This window comes from Pipistrellus hanaki (genome assembly GCF_964339955.1).
Source record: "Pipistrellus hanaki genome assembly, chromosome: 5".
NCBI lineage: Eukaryota > Metazoa > Chordata > Mammalia > Chiroptera > Vespertilionidae > Pipistrellus > Pipistrellus hanaki.
Window position 1 is genome coordinate 2,689,420 of NC_140507.1, and position 27,339 is coordinate 2,716,758.

Genomic DNA, 27,339 nt, shown 5'->3' on the forward strand with positions numbered 1-27,339 from the left:
CTAGTGGGTTTGGCTCAATGGGTAAAGTATCCACCTTCAGACTGAAGGGTCCCAGGTTCGATTCCAGCCAAGGGCGCATACCTCAGTTGCAGGCCCTCATTCCTAGTCAAGGCTTGTGTGGGAGGCAACTAATCAATGTTTCTCTGTCTCTCCCCCTCCCTTTCACCTCTACAAATCAATGGAAAAATACCCTTGGATAAGGATTAACAAAAACAAGGAGGGAAAAGAGGAATGCAGCCAGTGTGGGAGAGGTGCTGGGAGTGGTCCTAGAGGGCTGCGGGGGTGGGCCTGGCGGGGAGACTTCACGCAGTCAGTCAGAGAAGCCTTCACGCAGCGGACACAGAAGTCACTAGGGAAGAGGGTGAGCACCGTCTCTCGCTCAGTCCCCACCACCTGTTTCCCACAAATGCAGACAGAATTCTGATCGCCCGGAAGCAGCAGGTTGAGTGCCCTGTCACTAGGCCACGTGAGCCAGTCCTACCTCGGCGAGGGCACACTCACTGCCTCCTGCTCGTTCTCTTCCAGCAGCCTCGTGTACGACGATGGGAACCAGCCCCTCCTGTGCGGGCGGAGGAGAGAGACGCTGTGGGTGGGCAGCGGACGCTGAACAAGAAACACTGAGGACCTCTCACCCATCACACAATGTGTGCTTCACACACAGTGTTCCTTTATGTGGATCCCCTTTCAATCCCCCTGCTCCTTCCTGGTTTTGTTTAATAGATGAGTAACTACACAGAAAACCATTTGTGTGCTGATACGCAGATTATCCTTGAGAAATCGAAAAAACAAGAGAATACTTAAACCTATTTTCAGAGGCAACACCTATGACCTAAAGATTATTCTATGTCAAACTGATCTATCCATGCACACATGCAGAAAACAGCCTGGGACAGAACAGTTCTGGTTAGCTAACTAAACCAGCAGTCGCCAACTGGCGACCCACGGACCACTGGCTGTGAGGTCCGGAAGGCTGGCGACTGCTGAACTAAACCACAGCTACAGCTGAGCTAGGGCCGTAACATTGGCTCAAATGTGTGTCCACAGGACCGTGCGCGCTCACAGGAGAGACAGTGGCTCTCTGCGGCGCTGGGCTCTGGCTCCGGAGCGGACGCTCCCACCGAGACTTACGCTTTGGAGGTGTCGTGCTCTCCGTAAAGCCAGCCGTCCTTCTCCTCGGCGACCAGCAGCGTGATGACGTCTCCCTGCGCGAAGCCGAGCTGGTTGGTGCCGGCGGTGTGCGGGAAGATGGTTTTCACTTTCTGCCTTTTCATCATGTTCAGTCCCGTTGCAACAGACACCGATCGCTGTAAACTGGGGTCCTCCGAAGACGCTGAAGAGGACACAGTGGTGACGGCTTTTCCAAGAATGACAATCGGCCCACACCCTTCCCTTTGCCGGAGGGGTGGACTACAGGGGACTGCAAGGAGGCCCGACGGAGAGGGTCAAACAGGGCCTGCCACGTTCCCACACCTCCCGAGTCAGGGCGGCTCTCAGAGGCAGGCCGCCCACCACCACATGTGCGGATGCTTCCCTTCCCTGTTCTCCAGATGAACCACAGGAGCCACAGGCCGTGGGAGGCCTCAGTGCCCCGGCCTGAGCCAAAGGAGAGCCGGGAAATGCTGCCGGAGGAGCGCCTTCACGAGTCCGCACAGCCTCTGGGGTTGGTCCGGGCAGAGCCAGGAACCAGCTGCGGGCGGCCTGGCTCCACAGCCCAAACCGCACTCTGTGGAGCAGCACGCTGTGCAGTTTGTGTCTCAATTCAAATACCGCCTCATATTTACACTCAAAACAAAAATTGGAATGGAGATTTTTTTCTTTTTAGGTATTTTTTCCAGTCAAATTTTGCTAGCCCACTATTTATAAAACAATGTAAGATCTCTCTCTGCTTTACTCTTTAGTCTTACTAATTACTCTGTATACTCTACTAGCTTCTCACCACGCGCTCTCTAAGTACCTCAGTGGTGCTGAATCCACTAGCAATGTTATTTCCTTTTACCAAAAAGAATCAGAGAGTCATGTGAATGGCTGGGATGCACACAGCATTACCTATTTTAACTCTACATGGTATATAACTTGTAGTCCTTCCTTCAAAGGTAAATGGTTGCAGACCACTATGTCCCCAGATGCCATTTGGAAAATCTCATCTCTTCCCCATCAGCCTCATGTGGGCTAACCTGGTTCTCTAGCACACGCTCGACTGCCACGACTTTCACACCCAGGGGCCCAGGAGTCACCCAGAGACGGGCTAGCCGCTGGGACAGTCTCCGGGGTGCTGGGCGCCAGACTGCTGTAGGCAGAGCCGAGTCTAACCAAAGTCTCCCGAAATGTCCGCAAACAACTTGTCCCAGTTTACTGCAGTGCAGTCCACAGAGCTCAGTACTCTCAGCAGAGCTACCTATCTAGAGGCCTGGGCGAGGTTTGATGATGAAAATAACTGATTACAATTCAAACTGAGCCTCCAGGTAAGATCAACAACCATAATTTTGTTACGTGAACCTTTATAGTCTTATTGAAAAAAGAAATTTTATTACAATTGCCACTGAATACGGGACACCATGGAGGCTCTCTGTACATCCTATCTTGTTTTAAAAATAACTTCAATAGCATATTTACTCCTGCAAACATCAGTTGGTACACAGAGTTAGAATGTGTCAGAGAAGGTGTCACGTATAACATGTCCCCTGGTTTTCCCATAAATCCAGACCTGTGTGTGCTCTGAGGTGTAAGTTCCTCAATGTTGGACATGTGCCATATGCATGCTTATTCACCGCTACCTCAAGATGCATTTATCCAAAATATTTATTTTAAAAGTTTAGACAGGTATTTTAAAGAAATACCTTACCTGAATTCTGTGCAGCTGTCGCTGGGTTATTGAACATATCAATCAAAGGGCTGGCGATCACTCTGCCGGAAGGAGCCGGGGGCACCTTGGATGGGTACTTAGAAAGGGTGTCATACTCTTTCCCAGCCTGTGGAAAAGTCTTCATTAGTTTAATAGTAGCTTAACAGAGCAGTGGAATTCCAGTTTTCCAGGGCTGTTTCATATTATATGCTCTACATTCCAAATTTCCCCAAAGTTCCCTTAGTTGTAGGGCAATACCCCATTTTGAATTATTTAAATATTTATTTTTTTAAAGATTTTATTTTATTTATTTTTTTAAATATTTTTATTGATTTTTAACAGAGAGAAAGGGAGAGAGATAGAGAGCTAGAAACGTCGATGAGAAACATCGACCAGCTGCCTCTAGCACACCCCCTACCGGGGATGTGCCGGCAACCAAGGTACATGCCCTTGACCGGAATCGAACCTGGGACCTTTTAGTCCGCAGACCGACGCTCTACCACTGAGCCAAGCTGGCTTTGGCTATTTAAATATTTTTTCATTTTTTGTCTTAAAAAAAATAAAACCATTATCTTTAAAAACAAAACAGAAACAAAGCAGGCACTCGCCATACTCTCGCCCCCTGGTGACCACTCATCTACTTTCCTTCTGTGGATTTCAGGCTCCCTTAGTGCTGCTCGGACAGCAGATTCTACATCTGAAACAATTTCCCTTGGAACTTTAAGTGCTTTGCTTAATTTTTTTTTTTTAATGTTTTTATTGATTTTTGAGAGAGAGGAAGAAAGAGAGAAACACTGAGAGAAACATCATGGACTAGCTGTCTCCTGCACACCCCCTACTGGGAATTGAGCCCAAAACCCATGTGCCCTGGTCTGTAAAGAGGTTTCTCTTTACTTGGTAAATAATCTGTTTTTTCCCTCCTGAGAGGTTTTCTCTTTATCCCTAACATTCTGCAGTTTTATCGAGGTTTTGGTCATTCCTGCATCCAGGATGGGCCTGGCTGCCACGTGAGACCAGGTGGGAGGCTGCCGCGGTCGGCTCCAAGGGGCTGCGGTCAGAGCAGCGCAGGGCTGAGGGGCTGGACTGGGACAGGCTCTGAGGATGGAAACGTTAGGATTGGCCTAGGGACTGACAGTGGCATAAGGGACAAGAGAAAGGCGTCGCCGCACTCGGTCTGAGCCACTGGGAGGACAACACTGCCATTCACGGGGTGGGGGAGGCTGTGGAGAGGCAGCTTTGGAATAAGGATGTCTGCCGAAACCGGTTTGGCTCTGTGGATAGAGCGTCGGCCTGCGGACTGAAGGGTCCCAAGGTTTGATTCCGGTCAAGGGCATGTACGTTGGTTGCGGGCACATCCCCAGTGGGAGATTTGCAGGAAGCAGCTGGTCGGTTTCTCTCTAATCAATGTTTCTAACTCTCTATCCCTCTCCCTCTCTGTAAAAAAAAATAAAAAAAATAAAAAAATCAATAAAATACATTAAAAAAAAAAGTCAGTCACTGGTTCTGGACAAGTTGAATTTGAGATCCCCATTGACATTCAGTGGTGAGGCTGGGCAGGCAGAGCAGTGTACCTCCCATGTCTCAGCTGGCCTAACATGTTTCCCATTAAAAAAGTCCTCTTTCTGTGTTTGCACTGTGTTTTGGAAATGTTTCGGTTTAATTTTCCAAGCAGTTCCATTCTTCTAATGAGCCCATCAGTTGTTATTGTGTTTTGAGGGCAGAGAGAGAAATGGAAAAAAAATATATTTTAGAAAGATTTCAAACGTGAGAGAATAGCACCATACATCTCCATGTACCCAGCACCTAGCTTCCAACAGTTATCACTTCCTGCACAGAAAGGTGGGTTGTCTGGTGTGGCTCAGTTGGCTGGCGTCATCCCTTGCACTGAGAGGTCTCTGGTTCGATACCTGGTCAGGGCACATGCCTGGGTTTTGGGCTCAGTCCCCATTAGGGGGAGTGCAGAAGGCAGGTGATCAATGATTCTCTTTCATCATTGATGTTTCTATCGCTCCCTCTCTATTCCTCTATAAAATCAATAAAAACATTATTTTTTAAAAAAGCAAATACACAATAGAGATCTCAGAGGAAACCAGTTCCTACCATGCTGCTTCTCTCGACCATTGGCGAAGGCTGAGGCGTCCAGGACGTGGGGGTGGAGGCAGGGGTCTTTATTTCTTCTATCATGTTGATGATTTCGTCTGGCACTTTGGTGGCATCACCGCAGGTTTTCTGCCACCTCAGCAGTTTGGAATTCAGTAATTCTGCCGACTGTAAACCCAAAGAAAACAAACCACAGATAAATATGTATTGTCGGAAGAGCTGACAAAAATTACATCAAACGATTATCACTGACAACACATTGCCGGCTTGTCACCAGAAGTACGGGAGCTCAGAGTGAAATTCAGGGAGTAGTTTGACTTCTGTGAGTATTTGCTGTCTTATTTGCTGAGAAGGATGTAGGCTTCTGTTCTAAAAGAATTTATCTTCTGCCAAAACTGGTTTGGCTCAGTGGATGGAGCGTCGGCCTGCAGACTGAAAGGTCCCAGGTTCCATTCCGGTCAAGGGCATGTGCCTTGGTTGCGGGCGCATCCCCGGTGCGGGGGGGAGGGGGGGGGGCGGGGCGGGAGGCGGCTGGTCAATGTCTCTCTCTCATCAGTGTTTCTAGCTCTCTGTCTCTCTCTCTTCCTCTCTGTAAAAAATCAATAAAATATATATATATATTTTAAAACAATTTATCTTCTCCCTCCATGTGAATAATTAAGACTAATATAGGGTTGTAAAAGATTAAGAACAAGTTCAAAAACGAAAAGGGAAGGGTTGAGCAATCCGTATTAATCACCAGGAAATGCCAACCACCGCTTTGTCCTCCCACTCCTATGGAAAACACCTCTAAGACAGGCAGGGGATCCAGCGGGCTCAGCTTAGGGAAACCGGATTTACAGCCAGAGGAGTCAGATCTGTGCTGGGCCTGAGGGGCCACAGCAGTGTGCGGTGGGCCCTGCATCGGCGCCAGCGCTGAGGGGCGCTCTGGCCTCAGGCTGGCAGACCATGGGGCTGGACTGTGGAGCAGAGTTGCAGATGGACAGAGAGAAGTCCCACAGCCCCAGAGGCTCCCACAGCCTGGCTTTGCTTCTTGCAGCTGGAGGTCCCTGCAGGCCTTTCCATGAACCCTCTTTTCCAGGGCAGCAATCTGCTGGGAACAGGGAAGCAGCCCTTCCTCGAAGCTGCTTCCATAGCAGACACTCTGCTTTTACTCAGAGGCTCTGCTCATCAGGTGTGGGCTGGGGATGTTGGTGGAAATCCTAACACTCTTTGCTGCCCAAACCACCTCTGTGCCGACTGTAAGCCCTACACAGCAACTGTGGGCCTGCTGCACCCAGGAGCACTGACAGGACTGGGGCCTTAGCTGGGGTACAGACGGCACAGAGGGATGTTCAGAAAGTTGAAGGGATGCTTATAGAAAGCAGCAGATTTGGTCTGTGTCCCTCTAAAAAGCCTAACTGGGCCCGGCTGGAGTTGCTCAGTGGTTGAGCTTTGACCTATGAAGTAGGAGGTCACAGTTAGATTCCCAGTCAGGGCATATGCTTGGGTTGCGGGCTTGATCCCCAGTGGGGGTTGTGTAGGAGGCAACCAATCAATGATTCTCTCTCATTGTTGATGTTTCTCCCTCTCCCTTCCCCCCCCCCCCCCACTTCCTCTCTGAAACCATTAAAAATATATTTTAGCCGAAACTGGTTTGGCTCAGTGGATAGAGCCTTGGCCTGAGGACTGAAATGTCCTGGGTTCGCAACCTTGGTTGCGAGCACATCCCCAGTAGGGGATGTGCAAGAGGCAGCTGATCGATGTCTCATCGATGCTTCTAACTCTCTATCCCTTTCTTCTTTTCTTTGTAAAAAATCAATTTCATATATATATATATATATATATATATATATATATATTTTTTTTTTTTTTTTTTTTTTTTTTTTTTTTTTAAATAACAAAAAGCCTAACTGGGTCCCAAGGTTAAGTGTAAGAAAGACTGCTAACAACTAGAGCTCTCATGACACTGAGTGCCCCAGCGCCCACAGGCTGCCGCCAAAGAAGAGCTTCTGTCCTCCAGCCTCTGACCTTTCCCCAGTAGGACACCCTCCCATGTGGAACTAGTAGATGCACTGGTGACACAAGTGATCACCTAAGATAGCAGTTCATTCTTGTAACAAGTTTAGGTCTTCAATATTTACTTACTTATTTATATATTTTTCAAATATATTTTTATTTATTTCAGAGAGGATGGAGAGAGAGAAAAACATCAATGATGAGAGAGAATCATCAATTAGCTGCCTCCTGCACACCCCACCCTGGGAATCGAGCCCACAACTCAGGCATGTGCCCTGACCAGACCGGGAATCAAATCCTGACCTGGTTCATAGGTCAACGCTCAAGCACTGAACCATGCCGCGGGCAGATCTTTGCTATTTAGATTTGGTGGCTGAATATTCCTTAAAGACTTTATAGAATTCGTAACATGATATATGCATACATACAAGGCCAAGTTTTGTTTTGTTTTGTTTTTTCACCTGAAAAAAAGGGGAAGTTGCCTTATAACTATGCATTTAGTGCTTCATATCATGCAGCACTCTCCAAATTACTTTATTATGAATAACAATGAATAACTGATGTCAATCAATGCTACTTTTGGATGCTTACATAAACCCAACACAATTCACCATTTAGAAAGGAGGAAAGGCCATTGCCATTGAGTGCATGCTTTGTAATGGTTTCTGGGCTATAAGCTCACAGCTACTGTGAAGGAGGGCAGGACAGCAGGTGAGATCGTTTCACTCCTTGAAGAGGAATGAAAAGGACCTCTGGCCAAGGGCCTACAGCAATGGGGCCTGCGGCCTGGGTGCAGTTTCCAGGGACATGGGCCCTTGAGGTGAGCATCTCAAACCCATGTAGAGTGGACCTGCTGGGTCAGGGCCTCCCTTTGGGGCTCTGATGAAGGACTGAGGCCAAAGATGCAGCCCTGGGAGTTGGACAAGAGCTGACTCACAGGCAAGAAAAGGAAAAACGTGCTATTTCTCAATTACTGAACATTACTTTATCAATGGTTTTAAATACGGACGAATTACTACACTAATGAAAAATATTATAGATGTCTAAAAGTTAAATATTCAAGTTGGCCAAAAACTATTTCTTTGAAATCTTCCCATTGGCAAATAGGTCCGCCGCTATGTGCCGGGGCGTGTGTGGAACTGCATTGGAAAGCATCTCAGGGCATTTAAAGACGACGGGAAACCGGTCCCGGCCGCCGCACCTGCTGGTGGTAGTGCTGCGTGAGGCTGGCGAAGCTGCAGTGCTTGTCCACCAGGAAGCAGAAGCGCCTCTTCTCCTCCAGGAGCGCCTCTCTGCAGCCCTCCGCGATGAACCTCTGGATCTCGCTCTGGCGAGAGGTGACCGTTTCTATGTACTAGGAAAGCAAGAACAGTTACGCAGCGTGACAGGAGGAACCAAGCAGCTGCTCAGCCCAGCATTTATCTCCCGCCATCTTTACACTCGGTTTATTTGGATAATGGAGTTAACTGCTAAACACAGATAAACATTACACAAAATAACAGAGTTGTAACCTGGCCCAAGCAGATAGCATCGTTCTTATCAAGATCCCTGACTCCTCTGCGAGAGCAGCTGCCAAAGGCCTTACATTCCGGGGGGGCAGTTGGCACAAAGTATGGCTTTGTACTGCAGGGAGAAGCGCCTGTTCCACTGGGAAACCATGGGCTTTAGAATCAGAAAGTCTGAGTTCAAACCACAGTTCCAAGAGTCAACCACATGATTTGACTGAAGCTCCCTCCCCATCTGTGAAATGGGGATAACAATGCCTGCCCGGGCCCAGTAGGCAGGAAATGCCCATGTTTTTAGGAGGCCACTGACTAAGCATGCTTCACCCTGGAAAAGCCTGCAGCAGCTCACAATGCTGTCAGATGCTCACTTCTAACTTCAACAGCAGCTCAGCCGTAAGCGGGTGAAGGGCTAACCGTGGTAAACAAACTATAAATCATCACCAACAAAACAAAGTCATGCTGAAGAGTTTACCTCAATTTCTTTGTGTTCATATTTGAGTGCATTTCGTCCTCCTTGACTTTTCCTTCTGATCTTCTTCAATTCAGCTTGAGATTTCTCCAAAGAATCTAATTTATTCCTGTGCTCTGTTTGGTATCTTTTGAGAGTGGCCTGCAAGTTAAACGTTGCACTTATTTCACAGCAGCAGCACCATACAAACCTGAAGGCAGGTTTTGCCAGCATTTTCACTGGGCATGGTTGGCCTGCCTCTCACTTCATACCACCCTCCCCTGGCCATGGTCCTATACACCCCCATTTCACACCACCCTCCCCTTGCCGTGGTCCTATACACCCCCACTTCACACCACCCTCCCCGGGCTGTGGTCCTCTACACCCCCACTTCACACCACCCTCCCCTGGCCATGGTCCTATACACCCCCACTTCACACCACCCTCCCCGGGATGTGGTCCTGCATACCCCCATTTCATACTGCCCTCTCTTCAACTTTAAGGTTTAATGCTTTGATTTGTCCTAACGTTCTGTTTATATGAAAGGCTCTTAACCAGAGGGCAGCTCTCAGAGGATAATGTCTTTTCTTTCTCTTGATCTTCTTTCCTCCAAGGTGTTTGGACACTGGGTGGTCAGTAATTTGGTGAGGATAAGTCAACAATATTAGATCTCAGGTTCCTGTTTTATGACTTACTAGAGGCCCTGTGCATAAAAATTCATGCACTGGAGGGGGGGTCCCTCAGCCCAGCCTGCCCCCTCTCACAGCCCAGGAGCCCTCAGGGACAGGAGGCAACCCAGCAATCAGTGGAAGGCAATGCCCCATCACACCTCCACTGCTGCCACTGCGCAAGCCTCAGCCGGCCCTGGCTACCTAAGCCTCGGGCAGCCCTGGTTACCTGAGCCTTGGGCGGCCGGGCAGCCACCATCTGAGGCTTGCCTGTGCCTCAGGCCAGCCCTGGGGGACTCTGGAGGCAGGTGTGCTGAGCGGCCAGGCCCACAGGGGGCGGACCCAGCCTTGCCGCGCCTGCAGCCCTGGTAGGGCTGGAGGGACTGGGCGCCACCATCTTGTGGCTGTGGGTGCTGCCATCTTTGAGGGTGTAACAGTCAGCATATTCCCTCCTTATTGGCTGCGGGTACCACCATTTTTGTGATGGTGTGAGGGTCAATTAGCATATTTCCTCTTTATTAGATATAATTATTAGGATGATTTCAAGAGACTGAAGAAGAACAATCAGCTCCAGTTATTTGGAAGCCATGCAACAGTTTTTTCTTGGAGCCTGACAGACCTAGGTTAGAATTTTGGGTTCCTCCCTCATTTCCCATGCGACTTCAGCAATTACTTAATTTCTCTCAGGCCCACTTCTGCCCTCTAACTGCACAGTGAGGATAGCATGAGTTCCTTCCCACATTTCGGAGTTTCTGTAGGGATGCGAAGTGCGTTGGCATCACCCCCGCCTCTGCAGTCCCAGCCGGTCCTGCGCCTTCCTCTGAGCCCGGCTTACTGCGCCCGGGTCTGAGTGAGAAGAAAGGGGGCCCCGGGGGGCAGTCGGGGGAAACAGAAAGAGCCCCGTGTGCAGGGCAGGACCAGGCAGGAAGAAGCTGCTGGAACTGACAGTACCAGGTGGCGGCAGGAGGTCCATGCAGGAGCGGTCTCTGATATCAGACCTGGCGCCCAGTCAGTGCTCTCCCTCACCCCCCATCCCACGGAGCCAGCTGGGAGAGCCACAGCTGCTGGAACACAGATGCAGCTGTCGCCAACATGTGTGTGGGCTTGGGGGCAAGGCTTTCAGAAGCAGCAGGATTCCTCGCAGCATTTTTTCTATGCTTTTTAGTAAGGATGCTGAGAGTTAGCAGAAACGAGCCCATTCAGCCCCAGGGACCTGTCCACAGCTCCATCCCTATCTGCTGCTGAACCGGCTCAGAGTCAGGTGAGTGCAGCCTCCTGGACAGCCGGGCCCCGTGCCCACGCCTGCCGCCACCAGGGAGACAGAGCAACACTGAGTACTCACGGTCATGTATTTTATGTCAAGTTCTGTCTTCTTCTCCAACTCATGTATAATCTCTTTGTGGAATGTTTTGAACTGTTAAAAGGAAATAAAAATATTCATACAAGATTTGAGATGTTAAACAAAATAAAATTTAAAAAGAAATACATGTTGTAAAAATAGAAAAAGAGTTCACATACATTTTCTCTAAAACTCTCGTCAAGTTTCTGGTGGGTACTTGAAATCTCTATGAGAACGTGGCCTGAGAACAAAACCAGACAAGTTAGGAGGGAAGCCATTGTGTGGTGTTGTAACGAGGAGAAGGGAAGTAAAATAGTGCCTCACAGTCCATCGATGCCCCCAGAACCTGCGGGCGGCAGTCCCAGACACTTAGCTTACCACGCCCCACAATGGGGTGGGTGCCAGGGAACACAGCTGGTCGCAAACTCACTCTACAATACCCTTCCTCAAAAGAATGCCAACTCGCACTAGCTGGTTTGGCTCAGTGGATAGAGCGTTGGCCTGCAGACTAAAGGGTCCCAGGTTCGATTCTGGCCAAGGGCACATGCCTGGGTTGCGGGCTTGATCCCCAGTAGGGGGTGTGCAGGAGGCAGCTGATCAATGATTCTCTCTCATCATTGCTGTTTCTATCTCTCTCTCTCTCCCTCTCCTTTCTGAAATCAATAAAAATATATTTAAAAAAAAAAGAAATTAAAAAAAAAGAAAAAAGAAACGCCAACTCTGTTTTAAAACTCACTTTGTGGAGTTTTGGGGTCTATATTTGTTCATCTCCTGTGCTAAATTTATCTGGTTTAATTGTTACATTCTCTTACAAAAGAGACTCTTGATCATTATAGGAACTAACTATAGGAACAAAGGCCTTATTTTTATCTAATCCCTAGAGCAGTCTGAGTTTCTGTCAGAAAAGATAAAGCTTTTTTTGTTTCTCACATTAGTTCTCGTATCGTTCTGGAAGATGTTAATGCTGGGGAAACCCACGGCCGGGATGGTGCTCTGCCTCGATCTCCTGGGCCCTGTCAGTCTAAGGGCCATCGCACTGACAGAGAGCACGCTCCAGGACAGCGGCCTTACTCCGAAGAGCGGCTGGACGAGCCCGCCTGCACAGCACACCCCCTGCCGGCCACAGCCCTGCCGGCCACGGCCGGCGCACTCTCTGCTCCTGACTCTGATGAAGGTGAACAAGAGCCTCTCTCCGCCAACTTATCTACAGGAACCAAACAGTCTGATAGCTAAGAACTGGAAAACCAAACCCACACAGGACAGCCACCAGACTAGACCAAGCGATTAACTGTGCTGGCAGGTCACCCACAGTTCTGTGGGTAGATAAAGGGGTCCTTTGGGGGAGATGACAGGCTGTGGGTGAGGGAGTATGTGGGCAAAGAGAAAAGGACACCGACTGGACCAGGACGTCGGCCACACTCCACACAATGACTCCCCCAGGCCCTGCTCTCAAAACGGTTTAGGACAGCAACTTCCAAAGGGCTAGCCCAGCCTTTCCTTCATCTTCAGACCAGAAATTCAACGCCGCCTGAGCATGTCCACTGGCTGTCCTGTGAGGCACCTCACATTCGACATGTCTAAAAGTGAACTCAGCCCGTTCTCTAACCCCGGGTCTTGGCAGCCAGCCAGCCGCAGTGTGTGATGCCCAGGGACAAAGATGCACTTCCTTGTGCATGGGGTGCCATCATTTGCGCCACTTCTAGGGTGAAGCCATGCCCCTTACTTGTCCTGCTACTTCGGGTAACAAGTGTGCCAGCCCTTCCTGCCAGGAGAGAAGGCACGTGGGAACAGCACGTGGAGTCTACATTCACTCTCTATGTTCCACCAGAGGAGGGAGAGGAGTCCCCTGTCCAACCTGCCAGGTGGCCCTCTAGGAGTCCCCCCCCCCCCCCCCAGCTCCTATCATTTCTCTGGCCTCCCAGTCTGCTCTCTTTGGGGGTCAGGGGTCTTTCCAAATGCAAAGGTCACAGGTCCTCCCCATGGCGTCCCAGATGAACCAACTCCTCAGCAGGAAGCTACCTGCCCAGCACTGACAATGACCGTGGTCTGACCATGGGGCAGAGGGTCTCCTGTAAGACAGGACCTGATGAGGTTACAGGTGCAGAACCTGTGGTCCCCAAGGAGCCTCCACCTGAACAGCGTGCTGAGAGGGAGGGCAGACCCATCCCCAGCGCCCATGGGTCCATCCCGCCCAGTAATCGAAGTGCCCGCTCTACACCCCTCATCTACCCCATAATTACATTCTCCTGAGGCTCAGCACGGAACAGAGTTCTTCACAAAGGAAGCCCTCACATGACCAGGAATATAAGTACATCCATGTCACTTTATATCATTTGGTCATTTCAGATGGTGAAACAACCCATGTAACTCACATGTTAAACACTTAAGTAACTCCTGGCCGGAGATTAAAAAAACAAACAAAACAACAACAGCAAAAGCCCACTCCATTGCTTAACAATCAAACACTCTACTCTTGGCAAATCAGATCTACTTAAAAAAAAAAAAAGTCTAAAACAACTTTGCTTCAACAGTCAGAGTGATTTAGGCCAGAATCAAGGCATTCGTTTTGTTCGTACTGCCAGGAGCTTCATTTCTACAACCTTATTTATGTAATGTAGATCTCTGAGAAGCGAGCGCTAAAACTGAAGTCTGCGCCAGCCTGGGCACTGCTGCCCTGCGCTCTGGCGGAGGCCCCGCTCCCCGCAGCCCCTGCTCCCCGCACCCACCTCAGCACTCTCGGCCTCCTGCCCACAGTTCCTCCCAGCAGGCAGCGGGATGGCGAAGGCTCAAAAGGTTTAGTGAAAAGCCCATTCACTGTGCGGGCAGGAACCGAACACCTGCCCCTGCCCTTGTTATTCCTGTCCCTTGCAGCTCCTGGAATTTCAATGCCAGCCTCATAGCAGCAGCCACCGAGTCCTCGGTCATAAAAAGGATCAGAAAACATCTTTATTGTGACCACGCATGCTGCCAACAGTGTATCTTGAAACAGAACATGAAAATGGCCTTTATGTTTCATCTACAGAAGTTTACTCTTAGGTACCACGTGTTGCTTTATGTCAGAAATGTGGTATCACACACATTTGTTTACTCTTAGCCCTGTAACCTACTTTTTCATAAATTACATTTAAGAAAAATATATTTTTGAAAAAAGAGGGTGGAGTTGAGAAAGCACAGCCCAGATTCTAATGGAACAGAACTAAACACACACACCCAGACAGGAATTAATGTGTTGATCCCAGAAATCACAGCACAGCGTGTAACAAATCAACCATTTACTTTTTTCCTTTTAGGTTTTGAGCCAACATTTTGGGAAGAAACTCATAGTAAGTACAGTCATGTGACTAAGTCTGAATATATTGTGTTCTTAAATGTCAATTATTAAAGGAGTTTAAGTTATATAGCTATTTTAAAATCCTGAACTTGACATAATTAAAAGTCAATGTCTACCACTCATTTTTTCCTAAAATTCATATGATAGCAAATTTTAGGAACTATGAACAAATATGTCCAACATTTTGGGGACAATCTTGTCTAAAGATATATATTTTGACAATAGGCAGTATGAGCTTAAAATAAAGTTACATAAAAATTTAAAGAAGTATTGGTATAGGCCCTGGCCGGGTACTCCGTTGGTTAGAGCGTCGTCCCAATGCACCAAGGTTGCAGGTTCGATCCCCAGTCAGGGCACATATAAGAATCAACCAATGAATGCATAAATAAGTGGAACAACAAATCAAAGTCTCTCTCTCTCTCATATAATATTAATAAAAGAGTATTGGTATAGAATATAGTTGTCATCTAAGTACAGATTAGTCATTGGACTATTAATATATCTTCAACTAGATAATTCTTCATCAAGTCACAGTAGAAATTTAGAGGAACGGAATGGGGACACTAATGGACCCGAGTAGCACAGAACACGTGAATATATAGCCATACCTGTTATTTTCCATGTACATTTGATCACAGGTAATCAAAGCACATTTATTATTTGAAGAAAGCACAGAGCAATGACCGACTCACACCCAAACATCTCCATGTGACTTCAAGTGGAATAAGACAAAGAAATGACAGGGTAGCAGCCAGCCTGGCCTAAAGTTACACCGCATGGATTAATGCAGAATGACCAAAAGTGTCAGTGGAGAAAGGATATACTCTTCCTGACTATTTCCAAGTCTCAAATGTGACGATGAGGAAACACAATGGACGTAAAAGTAAACTACACAAGTAGGGAGAACAAGGATTAGTTACCCGCCCAGGCTGAGAGGCGGATTATGTCAGGAACCTGTGGCCTCCCCTGAAAGGCTTTGCCAGCACCTAAGAATAGCTCCCGGGGCGATTTAAGCCCAGCCCCTGGTGCAGTAGCAATGTGCCTTGGAGGGATAATGCCAAGAACAGGGGGCATCACTGAACGCTCCTCCAAAAGCCGGGCATCTGACTGACCCAATGCAGCACCACAGCTCTCACTGCCGCCCTGCAGAGACTCTACGGTGATCAGTGGCAGAATGAGTAGAGTCTCTGCAGGGCGGCAGTGAGAGTTCTGCCACTGATCACCGTGTACCATCGTAGGAAGACAAATGGGACACACAGGAGTCACACAATAGGGTTACGTCTCCCAGAGTTCCCTCATTGTCTCAGGTGAAAGTACAGAGTCACTAACATCTGACTTAGACAAGAAAGGACACATGCTAAAAACCTCAAGTGCCTAATTACTAAGCTAGTTTCTTCCTGCCCTTAAGAAGGTGAGAAGAAATGAACAGGACAGAGAATAGAAAGCAAGAAAATGTAAGTAAATAAACAATACAGTCCAAATAAAAGACGATGATTGTTAGGATTTAAAAAAGCAACAACACTCAACTCTATCCTGCTTAGACGAGGCCTTACATACAGGGACCCAGAAAGGCTGAGAGAAGAAGAATAAGATAGTATGGCAGGCAAATCACAGACTGGGGGAAATAGAGTATACACCTGATAAAGGACTTGTATCCAAAATATATAAAGAACCCTTAAAACTCAACAATAAGGAAGCAAGCCACTCAGTTAAAAAAGAGCAAAAGATCTGAACAGATATCTCACCAAAACAAGATATAAAGATGGCAAATGAACATTTGAAAAGATACTCCGCATCCAATGCCAATGGGAACTGGGAATGAAAACAACAATGAAATGCCCCACTGACCTACCAGAAGGGCTAAAATCTGGAAAACAGGCAACACCAAATGCTGGTGATGATGTGGAGTAATGGAACTGACTGTTCGTTGCTAGCAGGAATGCAAAACAGTGCAGCCACCTGGCAAAGCAGACCTGCAGGTTCTTAGGAAGGTAAATAGTCTTACCATGATCTAAGTCACCTGAAATCTAATGTCCACAGAAAAACCTGCATGTGAATGTTTATAGCATCTTTATTCATATTGCCAAAAACTGAAAGCAACCAAGATGAATGGATAACCAAACCGTGGTACATCCGTACAACTGAATGCTATTCAGGAGTGAAAAGGAAACTATTACGTCCAAAAAAAGACACGGAGGAAGCCGAAGTGCGCATTGCTTAGTGGAAAAAGCCAGTCTGAAAAGGCTACATATTATATAATTCCAACCTAATGACATTATTCTGGAAAAGGCAAAACTAGAGACAGTAAAAAGATCAGTAGTTGCCAAGGGTGGGGGAGGTGAGGACTAGCTATTATAATGGTAGATATGTCATTAAACATTTGTCACAATTCACAGAACACAGCCCTGGCTGGGGTGGCTCAGCTGGTTAAGTATCTTCCCATGCACCAAAAGCTGTGGGCTTGATCCCTGGAGAGGAACATGCAAGAGGCAGCCGATCCATATTTTGCTCTCACATCAATGTTTCTCTCAAAATCAGTCAACTATTCCTTAAAAAAAAAAAAAAACACAACATTTTCTTTTTTTTAAACCCAACAGCTCATAGAACACCAAGAGTAAACCCTAATGTAAATTATGATTTCAGTTGCCGATGTATCAAGATTGGTTCTTATTTGTAACAAATGTAACACAGCAATGCAAGATGTTACAAACAGAGGAAACTAGTGGCGAGAGAGTAGTGTGTGGAGACTCTGGCTAAGATCTGTTCAATTTTCTATAAATCTATGACTGCCCTAAAAAAATAAATTCTATTAATTAACAATAACAAAAGAAACATTGCAGCAGCCATCTGCAACTAGAGTGAGTAGGAACTTGCACCTGCGTGGGGGACAGCACACGGGTGTCTGAGTGCTTCTGGAAGCTGCAATGAATAAGAACTCCATTTGATTCTTAGTGATCGTGTGCCCGTCTATTGAACAAATGAATGAAAGGGCCACTGCAGTGAAAAGGGACGTAAAGAACAGGGACAGAGCTGAAACCGGTTTGGCTCAGTAGTAGAGCGTTGGCCTGTGGACTGAAAGGTCCCAGGTTTGATTCCGGTCAAGGGCATGTACCTTGGTTGCGGGCACATCCCCAGTAGCGGGTGTGCAAGAGGCAGTTGATCGATGTTTCTCTCTCATCGATATTTCTAGCTCTCTATCCCTCTCCCTTCCTCTCTGTAAAAAATAAATAAAATATATTTAAAAAAAGAAAGAAAGAAAGAAAGAAAGAAAGAAAGAAAGAAAGGAAGGAAGGAAGAAAGGAAGAAAGGATAGGGACAAAGAGCAGGACAAGAGACTCCAGCAAAAGCCTGACCCATCCGAAGGTGGCGTCTGTTGTACTGGATTTTATTTCATAAGAAACATCGCACTTTTATTATTTCTATAATAAATATAATATTGATTGCAGAAATTCCTATGGGAAAATTATTTTTGTTGAACCTGAATGCCGGGCCATCACCTTGCCACCCTTTCCCCTCCGCTGAGACAACTACTCTCAGATGGAGAGAGACTGGGGCAGCAGCCGCAGAGCGAGCCCCTCAGGCAGGACTGGCCCCCGCACGGAGCTGTTTCCAACTCAGAGTTTTCAGGAGCAAATTCCTGGCAGCTTCCAGTTAACCAAGGTTTACTGACACAGAGGTCCGGTCTCAGAGGATCCTGAACCACAAACAAGATTTTTTTTTTAAACAAGAGACATTTTTGTTTACAAAATTTTCATTTTGCCAAACAAGAAGCTACAATCCCAGACTATGTGGGCTCAGTGCGGACACTTGGCAGCCCAAGGTGAAAGGATTAAGTGTCCTAACACGGGAAAGGCGCCAAGAGCGAGGCACACACAGACTCAGTGTTAGATTCCTCCCAGCTTCCCGGTTCCTGGTAGACAGGGGCCCGGAAGCGAGGGATGGTGCAGAGCGGATACAGTCCGTACGAACCATTTATTGAGGAAGTTTGGCAATACCAGAAAAGTGACATAAGGTAGCTAGAGATGGCAACGCGAAACACTCTTCCTTTTTCTTTTTTAAGAAAGGGAGGACTTCAGGTTTGAGGGAAGAATGCATGGAAACCAATACGCCCTGTATTTCGGACATGTGAATTAATTCCTAATTTGCATGTAAGAAATGCTTTACAAGTAAACTATCCTGGCTATTTTAAACTCGAGTCTTCAGCGAGGCAGAGAGGTGCAGCAAGCAGAGGGTATCAGCGACCCAGTGCTCAGTGCGCCAGGTGATGCGGAGTAGAGGTCTTCCCTGAGCACGGTGACTGAATAGCTCACGGCCATGGCAGGGCGCAGAGGTAACTGCCAGGCAGACTGATAATCCACTGGGAGAGCAAATGGGAGGTTTCTTACCATTTCTTTTTGATTCGCAATTAAACTAAGCTAACCTGCTTGCTGCACACTAGGACCATCCAGTTAAACGAAGGGCAGGAGTGGGCTAAGCCACTGCTTCCCACGCCGGATTTTCATGCGCTGCTCTTACTTAGTAGCTGAAGGCAACAGCCGTTTATTCAAGGTTCTCAATTATATCTCACACAGAGATCAGATCAATTTCACATCCATATACAGATCACAAGTGGTTGTTTTATTTACCCCAAATGTAAAATACAGCATTAAAAAGATTAAATGTTTTCTACAAGCTTTTATATGAGGTGAGGTAAGTTTAACATTAATTATTCATCTTCCTTTTTCATTGATTAGTAGATTAAGGCTAAAATGCAACCATTTTGATTACTAGTGAAAATGAAAGCAGGAGTATTATCAATAATAAATGATGCTCACAACTAGTTACTCCTTCTGGTATCACTAATTAACTGTAAGCATTTCCATTCAAGCTTTAAAAATGCCGGAATCTTTAAAAGTTTTTTTTTAAGTGTTAAAATAGGACCCTGGCCCTAACTGGTTTTGCTCTGTGGTTACAGTGTTGGCCTTCAGACCAAAGGGTCTTGGGTTCAATTCCCAGTCAAGGGCACATACCTGGTTTTGCAGGTTTGATTCCCAGCCCCCTGTAGGGGTGTGTGCGGGAGGCAACCAAATGATGTGTTTCTCACACTGATTTTTTTTTCTCTCTCGCCTACCCTCCCCCCCCCCCCATCTAAAAATCAACAGAAAGCAAACCAGGCTCTGATTCACAAAGATTAGGCAATGCCAAGGTAAAAAGGTGCTAAGAGACAGTTTTCAGTTCAGTGTTACTGAGTAAAACCATCTTACATATTTTAAGTGAAGAATTTTTCAACAAGCTTAAAAACAAAATAAAACAGACTACAGACCCCAACTTTCAGTCAGTCATGTTTCCTTTGACCTACACCCACAACCCCCCTCGGAGGTTTTGGGGGGTCCTACTATGATTGGATTTAAGGAAGATTCCACAAAACTAGTATCCGTTTTATTATCTCTTCCTCCACACTGACCACCGAACCACAGGAGAACAAACATGACTGTGCCATCACCGTTCAAACGTCCCCTCCCCTCCTCTACCTCAGGGGGAGGTGGCAGGGCACACACTGTCGGACCCTCCCGACGGCCATGGCTTCAGGGAACCCTGTGCCACGCGCTGTGCTAGCAAACCCTGCAGCGATGGCCTCACTGAGTCCTCACAACCCCAGGGAGCACTGCTGTCCCCGCATCACACAGGCGGCGACGGACAGGCTCGGAGGTGACTTCTCCGAGGCCACACGAGGAGGAGTGGGCTGTTCTCTACTGCGTACCTCGGGGCGAGCAGCGCCCGTCCTGTGGGAGTTCGGAGAAGGAACGCCTGAATTGTCAGTGCTGCCTGAAAACGGGCCGGGCTGCCTGCGGGGCGGGCGGCCTCACAGAGGTCTGAATGCACTGGCGGAGGCTGGCCGGTCACCAAGCCGGTTCAGCTCAGATGTGTGGGTCAGGCAGGAAGCAGAACCAAAGTGGTGGGACTGGCTCCCCACAGCACCAGACCCATAAAGCCTCCCTCTCCCCCCAACTTGGCACGACCCCATGACACACAGAGAGAGGAACCAACTCCAAGACTAAGAGTAGCCGAAGGCCGAATGAACCAGACATATGGAACCCCTAAGGGAACTAAGGAGGCATAAAAACATGGCCATCCATGACAAATGGCAGGGAACCCCACTGCTGCTGCACAGGCAACTCGCGCTGGAAAAGGGGTGCAGGGAAAGGGCTGGGGCGGGAGGCCTGCATCTGTAGGATGTCCTGTAACCATCAGCCCCTCCCAGGGGCAGTGAGGACCAGCTGAGAACACAGAAGTGGAGCATCTGCCAGCTGTGAGCCTCGGGAATTGTTAGTTTGGGGCTGAGGGAAGCCACAGGGCAGGAGGGTGAGTACCACTGCCACTGGGCAAGCAAAACAGGGCCCGTCTAGTTCACTGGGATCTACAATAGAAGGACTCACACAATGAGCTCTGGGCTCACGTTCCAGCTGCGCCGGCGACATTTCCACTTCGTCAGACAAGCATCCCAAACCTCACACATCCGAACTTTTAAAAACACAGTCAGACCACCACCCTCCTGAGTTCACAACCTTCTGAGGCATCCACCCCCACCTCAGGCAATCTTACCAGGACCCACGAGGCCCTACCTGACTGGCCCCACCTTGGAGCCTGCTCCACCTCCAGACCCCTCCCCTCCCACTCCTCCTTTCTTACCTGCATCTCACCCAGACTGGCTTCCAACTGTGGCCCAACCTGAGGCGGCCTCCGGGCCTTGGCACTGCCAGCACCGTTGGAATGGCCTCCCAGGACAGCGCTCCCTCCCACTGCACGGCCTGAGCACTCTACCTAACCGGCCGCTCCCCCTTTGGAGCAGGGACTTGGGAGCACTGACTTATCCTCAGGGACTAGATCAATGCCTCTCAGGTAGAGATGCTCATTGGAATGAGCACAGGGTCCTCTAAACCAGGAAAGAAAAACTAAAGTAATCCCCTGATCACAAATACCTGGTTTTATGTGCTTTTCAGAATACCTTAGAATGCCTCCTGCCCCCACACCCTCCCAAGGAACAATTTTTCAAAATAGCAAATCAGAAACAAACCCCGTGTTGGTCCTGGTGCCGCAGTGCCACCCTCTTCACAGAACAGGGACTCCACCGCAGCACCAACAGAGGAAAATGTAAAGAAGGAAAATGTAGGCAGCGATTAAACATGACGAGTAAATGAATGACGTGCGAATTCAAAGAAATATGTGTGGGATGCTAAATTTAAAAAAGCAGTGCCACAGGTTTTTATATAGCCACAGGTTTTAATTATGTAAAAAACGTATTTTAAAGTAATAAAGACAGAAACTGTTTATTAGTTTTATTTTTAGTAAGGTAATTTTTAAAAAACGAAGCACATTCTTATACTCCTTATAAAATCAAAGAGTAGTTCTAAACTTCTTAAAGGACTCATAAGCTAGTTTATTGGATTTATACGTTGCCCTGGCTGGGGTTACCCAGTGGTTAGAATGTTAGCCCAGGCACCAAAGGGTCTTGAGTTCAATTCCTGGTCAAGGGCACGCACCTTGGTTGCCTTCCACAGCCCAATTGATGTCTCTCTCTCACATAGATATTTCTTTCTCTCTCCCCTCCCTCCCTCCTACTCTAAAAATCAATGGAAAAAATACCCTCAGGTGAAGATTAGGTAGAGAATACAAGTGAGATGAGATTAAAATATTCAGTATCCATGCGGAGAGGAGACCTCAGTCAGTCACACATTTCTTTCATTGCAACAATGGGAGCTGCCGCCGCCAGCTGAGGCCTGCGTCATGAGCACCGCCTCCCATATCCATCAGCTTCACTGCCTTCGGAACAGGAAGAGGCTCATCTGGACAGAGTCCAGCTCTTAGTTGTTAAGAGCTTGCCACGTAATTTGCCCCTGTGGTCACCTTGTAATTTTTATTTTATCTGTGAACCCATGCTCCTAAAATATTTTTAATATATTTTTATTGATTTCATAGAGGAAGGGGAAGGGAGAGGGAGAGGGAGAGAGAGAAACATCAATGATGAGACAGAATTACTGATTGGCCGCCTCCTGTATGCCCCACATTAGGGATTGAGCCTGCAATCCGGGCACGTGCCCTGAACGGGAATTGAACCTGCAACCTTGTTCTATCGGGACAATGGTCCATTCAACTGATACAGCTGGTCAGGGCCGGACCAAGTTTATTCATGCTGTAAACGATAGCCATGGTTTCAAGAGAGCCAGAGAAACCTGGTTCACAGAGTCGGAATGGGAGAGCCCAACCTCCAGGTCTGATACACTCATTTAGTTGATCAACAAACATTTTAAGCTCATCCTAGAGCAAGGGTCGCCAACCGGTGATGGCCCATGAGGTCCGAAGGGTGGTGACGGTTGTCCTAGGGTATACCAGCTCTCACAGCCTTGCCTCACCAAGTTTTGCTGAGCAGGGTAAGGGCTGGCACATTCCTTATAACTGCACCTCCCCTCCAGGACGTCCCTACAACAGACACTGCTGAGGGGCCGTACCCTCACCCCAAGGACTGCTGTGGGAATCAGTCGGACTCCTGGACTCTGCGTTTCTAGGCGTGCCAACAAAACCCACCTGCTGTGCTATTCACACTGTGCAGGGCCGGCCAACAACAGCTCTCGCGGGTCATGCAGTGGCTACGAGGCAGCACACAGGGATGTGCTGCAAAGCACAGAGCGAACGGAACTGTCGGAAAGATTTCTGACAACCTGGGTTCTTCTTCAGGGTTTTAGTTTCTCCTCCGTGGAAAGCCGAGGAGAATGAGGCCGTGAATGGATGCCAGGCTGCCTGCATGTTCCAGAGGAATGGAAAATGGGTGCCACCACCTCTCGGTCATGACCGTCTATTACATTTAGTGTGACTTAGTTAAGACACCCCACACTGGAAACGTCTCAGAAGCGGCACAGTTATGCTTTTTGGTTGTTTCTCCTCTTATTTTTGGTGACAGAATACACATAATTTACCCATAGTGACATTCAGCACATTCACAATATTGTACAACCATCACCATCATCCAGTTCAAAGCCATCTCCCTGCCTGAGAAGAAAAGCCTGCAGCCGCTAAGCCACTCATTCCCACCTCCCTGCCCCCAGCCCTGGCAGCTGCCGCCCCCTGCCCATCTCTTCAGGATCTGCTGACGGGGCATTTCACACACATGGGATCATACACGTGTGGCCTTTCAGCCTGCCTGCTTGCGCTGAGCATGCCGGAGTGCAGGTCTGTGCGTCATTTTCTTATTACTGAACACAGTCCCCCGTGTGGCTGGGCTGTGTGCTGTTTGTCCACCAGCTGCTGGATGGATGGGTGTGTCCACCTCTGGCCGCTGTGAATAGTGTTAGCGAGGTTGTGTGTGGGCACGGGCGCCGTAGCTCTGGAATAGTGTCTAAGAAACGGCATTGCTGGGTTCCGTGGGAACTTTACATGGAGAAACTGGCTCTTTTCTGAGGCGGCTGCTCCATTTTGCATGCCCGCTAGCAATGCGTGAGGACTCGACTTACCTCTGCCCACACTGCTCCCCTCTGCCTCTTTAATGACAGCCGCGGTGTTGGATGTGAACTGGCATCTCATTGTGGTTACGACGTGCATTTCCCTAGTGGCTGATGATGCTGAGCATCTTTTCACCGGTTTACTTTTTAATACTTTTACAGGAAAGAGCACCAGAGAAAGCGCAGTCACCCCCAAACTTTCAGAATGTCACCCAGCTATGGCTGTCACTCTCCACTGTGATAGCACCGCGGGCTTGGACACGTGCGCCAGGCCAGGCCAGGCCTCACTCATGTCATGATGCTACCCACACCCGTCTTCCGGGTCCCTCGCCCTTGTCCTCCTTCCTCTGCCTGTCACAGGGGCCGCCTCCCTTTGCGGTTTCCTGTGCATCAGCCCTGAGTCACCTTCCTGGTCTTCCCTGGTTTGTGTCAGAACTCGGTGGTTTTGTTTCTGACACACACTTGGAGGCCCAGCACAGAGCCAGAGTAGGAACCGCCCGACTGCAAGAGGATGCAAGTGAGTGGCTCTCGTGCACACTGGCAGTGGCGGTGGTGAGGCGGCACCTCCTGGGTCCCCTGGGCCACCGCCCTCCCTGCGGCCTGGGTGGCTGCTCGGACCCCTGAGCAGCTGTTCCTGGCTATGCTGAGAGCGTGAGGACAAGCCGCTACATTCTCCCCAGCCTGAGTGGATAGGACACACGATACCCTTCAAGAAGAAAAAGACCAACCTGTATCATTGTGAAAATTGGGTTTAAATAAGACAATTTGCTCTGCACACACTTCATGGGCAGGTACAATCAAGCGTAATGAAACCCGTGCAGCGATGTAGCAAGTTCCACTAGGAGGCACTAGATGTGAAACTGAGGCACCCTCACTGGACAGCTTAGCTTTTACATCTGTAGTTCCTTTTACTAAGCGTAGAGCATCATTTCCACATGCAGTTACTTCAACGCTGGGAGAAGGCATGCTTTTCCTAGCCATCCTGACTATGTCTTAAGGAAACACAAAATGCAGACTTACACACCGGGTCAGTTTCAGACCTTATGGTGATGGCTCTTTAACATGGCCTTTACCTGCTGAGCCACACTGGTCAGGGGCCTCACTGCCTTACATAAAGCACGTCTTTGGACATACACACAATTAAGTGGACGCGCTAGGCCACACCGCTGGCAGACTGCCTGCATCTGATTAACCGGCCATTCCTGTATCTAAACCTTAGGAATATATTAATATTTTTTTGTGAATTCATAATACTTCTTTTAAAATATTTCAGATTTAGCCAAAACCAGTTTGGCTCAGTGGATAGAGCGTCAGCCTGCAGACTGAAGGGTCCCAGGTTCGATTCCGGTCAAGGGCATGTACTTTGGTTGCGGGCACATCTCCAGTAGGGGGTGTGTAGGAGGCAGCTGATCGATGTTTCTCTCTCATCTATATTTCTAACTCTCTATCCCTCTCTCTACCGCCCTGTAAAAAATCAATAAAATATATTTTAAAAAAATAATAAAATATTTCAGATTTTTCCCTGCTCTTATTTTTAAGATCTAAGATCATCAAGTTGAATTTTGAGTATCAACAAGGCAAAACTATAATAAATATGTATTTTGAAACTGCAATACCTATAAACATTCTATCAGTAATAACAAAAGAAGCCGAAACCGGTTTGGCTCAATGGATAGAGCGTCGGCTTGGGGACCGAAAGGACCCGGATTCGATTCCGGTCAAGGGCATGTACCTTGGTTGCGGGCATATCCCCAGTGGGGGGTGTGCAAGAGGCAGCTGGTCGATGACTCTCTCTCATGGACGTTTCTGGCTCTCTCTCCCCCCCCCTTCCTCTCTGAACAAAATCAATAAAATATATTAAAAAAAAAAAAAAAAAAAAAAAAAAAAAAGAAAACCTATGATTTTTTTTTTTTTTTTTTTTTATGTTCGCTGGTGGGGAGGGGACAAAAATCTTCTGTTTTGTGCCCAATTTAAGAAACTGGTCTAAACAATTTAATAAGCGATTCAAATTCAAAATAATGTAATAGCTGGCTAAACAGGAACAAAATAACAGTCTAAATTTATGTAATGGTGAGCTCCAAGGACCTCAAAGCAAACTCCCCAACTCCCCAAAGAAAGTCGCCTGTTATTCCTTGAGAAATAAATGAGAACAAGTTTTGTTTTTGTATGCTTTAAAGATGCTAAAACAGGTTCAAAGTTTCTTTTAAATATTTTGCCAAAACATTTTCCCACTGACCATGTGTTTTTCCTCTCTACCTTTGCAATATTTTCTAAGTTTTTAAAAATAAGTGTTGTTTGATCTAGAGACAAAACTGGAAGTTTTGCATGCGTAAAATAATAATTAAAAAAGGAATTAATTATTCCTTTTTTAATTATTATTTTATTTTTTGTTAATCCTCACCCGAGGATATTTTTCCATTAATTTTTAGAGAGAGTGGGGGTGGGGGGTGGGAGGGGAGATAGATTTGGTTGCCTCCTATATGAGCCTTGCCTGGGCCAGGGATCGAGCCTGTAACTGAGGTATGTGCCCCTTGACCAGAATCGAACATGGGATCCTTCAGTCCGAGGGCTAACACTCTATCCGCTGAGCCAAACAGGCTAGGGCTCAACTTCCTCTTTTAAATGAGTCCAGTTCTTTGACTTATGTGACCGCAGGCACATGTAACCTGAGAACCCAAGTCACATGACTTGTTACATATCAATTAAACACAGGGGATTAAAATATTTTACCTGCCAAATCCTGACTACAGACCTCTGGTTTCTGGCTTTTGTTGTTTGCTCATTGCTCCTAACAAGGCAAGATGGCTAAGCTCTCGAGCTTCTTACAGGGCTGTGGTTGCTAGGATCATCATGCTCATGCCTGCTAAACCCAAGCGCTTAGATAGCAGGTGATAAGGAACTGCTTTTTCTTTGGGGAAAAGGATATCAATAAAATCTTCTTGAAAAGTGAGAAAAATACAGCCGAAGCCGGTTTGGCTCAGTGGTAGAGCGTCGGTCTGAGGACTGAAAAGGTCCCAAGTTCGATTCCGGTCAAGGGCATGTGCATTGGTTGCGGGCACATCCCCGGTAGGGGGTGTGCAGGAGGCAGCTGGTCGATGTTTCTCTCTCATCGACGTTTCTAGCTCTCTATCCCTCTCCCTTCCTCTCTGTAAAAAATCAATAAAATATATTAAAAAAAAAAGTGAGAAAAATACAATCTAACTGAGGTCTTTCTCTTTTTCCTATGAATTGTCCACTACACTTCCATACAGGGAATTCTAACAGATATAGGGTAGTAGTTTAGTCTAAACTAACAACAAAATAAACTAAGCAAATAAAAAATATTAGGCCTCCAAAAGCAACTCTTACTAGGAAAAAACTTTACCATGGAGTTGATATAAATGAATAGGAAATTAATAACCACATGAGATAAATATAAGCAGAAGGACAACTTAAAACAAAAATAACAACAAAAGTTACTTCCATCCCCTCTGAATAAAACACATATCCACATGAAACTCCACCAATGTAACATACTTTCCTTACTGGAATGGAGTTTTATGTAAGCCCGTGTTCATAACAACACGGTTGCTGTGGAAATAGCTGATTCAACATTATGAACTCACAGCCGAATAAAACAAGGTGTGGAACAGAAG

General features: G+C 47.4%; 1 protein-coding gene across 2 annotated transcripts in view; it reads right to left on the reverse strand.

The window, feature by feature from the left end:
• BAIAP2L1 (BAR/IMD domain containing adaptor protein 2 like 1) overlaps positions 1-27,339 on the reverse strand; it is a 76,099-nt gene that overhangs the window by 13,296 nt on the left and 35,464 nt on the right. For both annotated transcript variants that reach the window (XM_084886176.1, XM_084886177.1), the window contains exons 4-11: positions 11,080-11,141; positions 10,904-10,975; positions 8,918-9,055; positions 8,142-8,294; positions 4,943-5,110; positions 2,843-2,969; positions 1,129-1,330; positions 482-559 (exon numbers count right to left, since the gene is read on the reverse strand). In XM_084886176.1, coding sequence (XP_084742302.1) covers positions 482-559; positions 1,129-1,330; positions 2,843-2,969; positions 4,943-5,110; positions 8,142-8,294; positions 8,918-9,055; positions 10,904-10,975; positions 11,080-11,141 — 1,000 coding nt within the window. The remainder of the gene's footprint in view (positions 1-481; positions 560-1,128; positions 1,331-2,842; positions 2,970-4,942; positions 5,111-8,141; positions 8,295-8,917; positions 9,056-10,903; positions 10,976-11,079; positions 11,142-27,339) is intronic.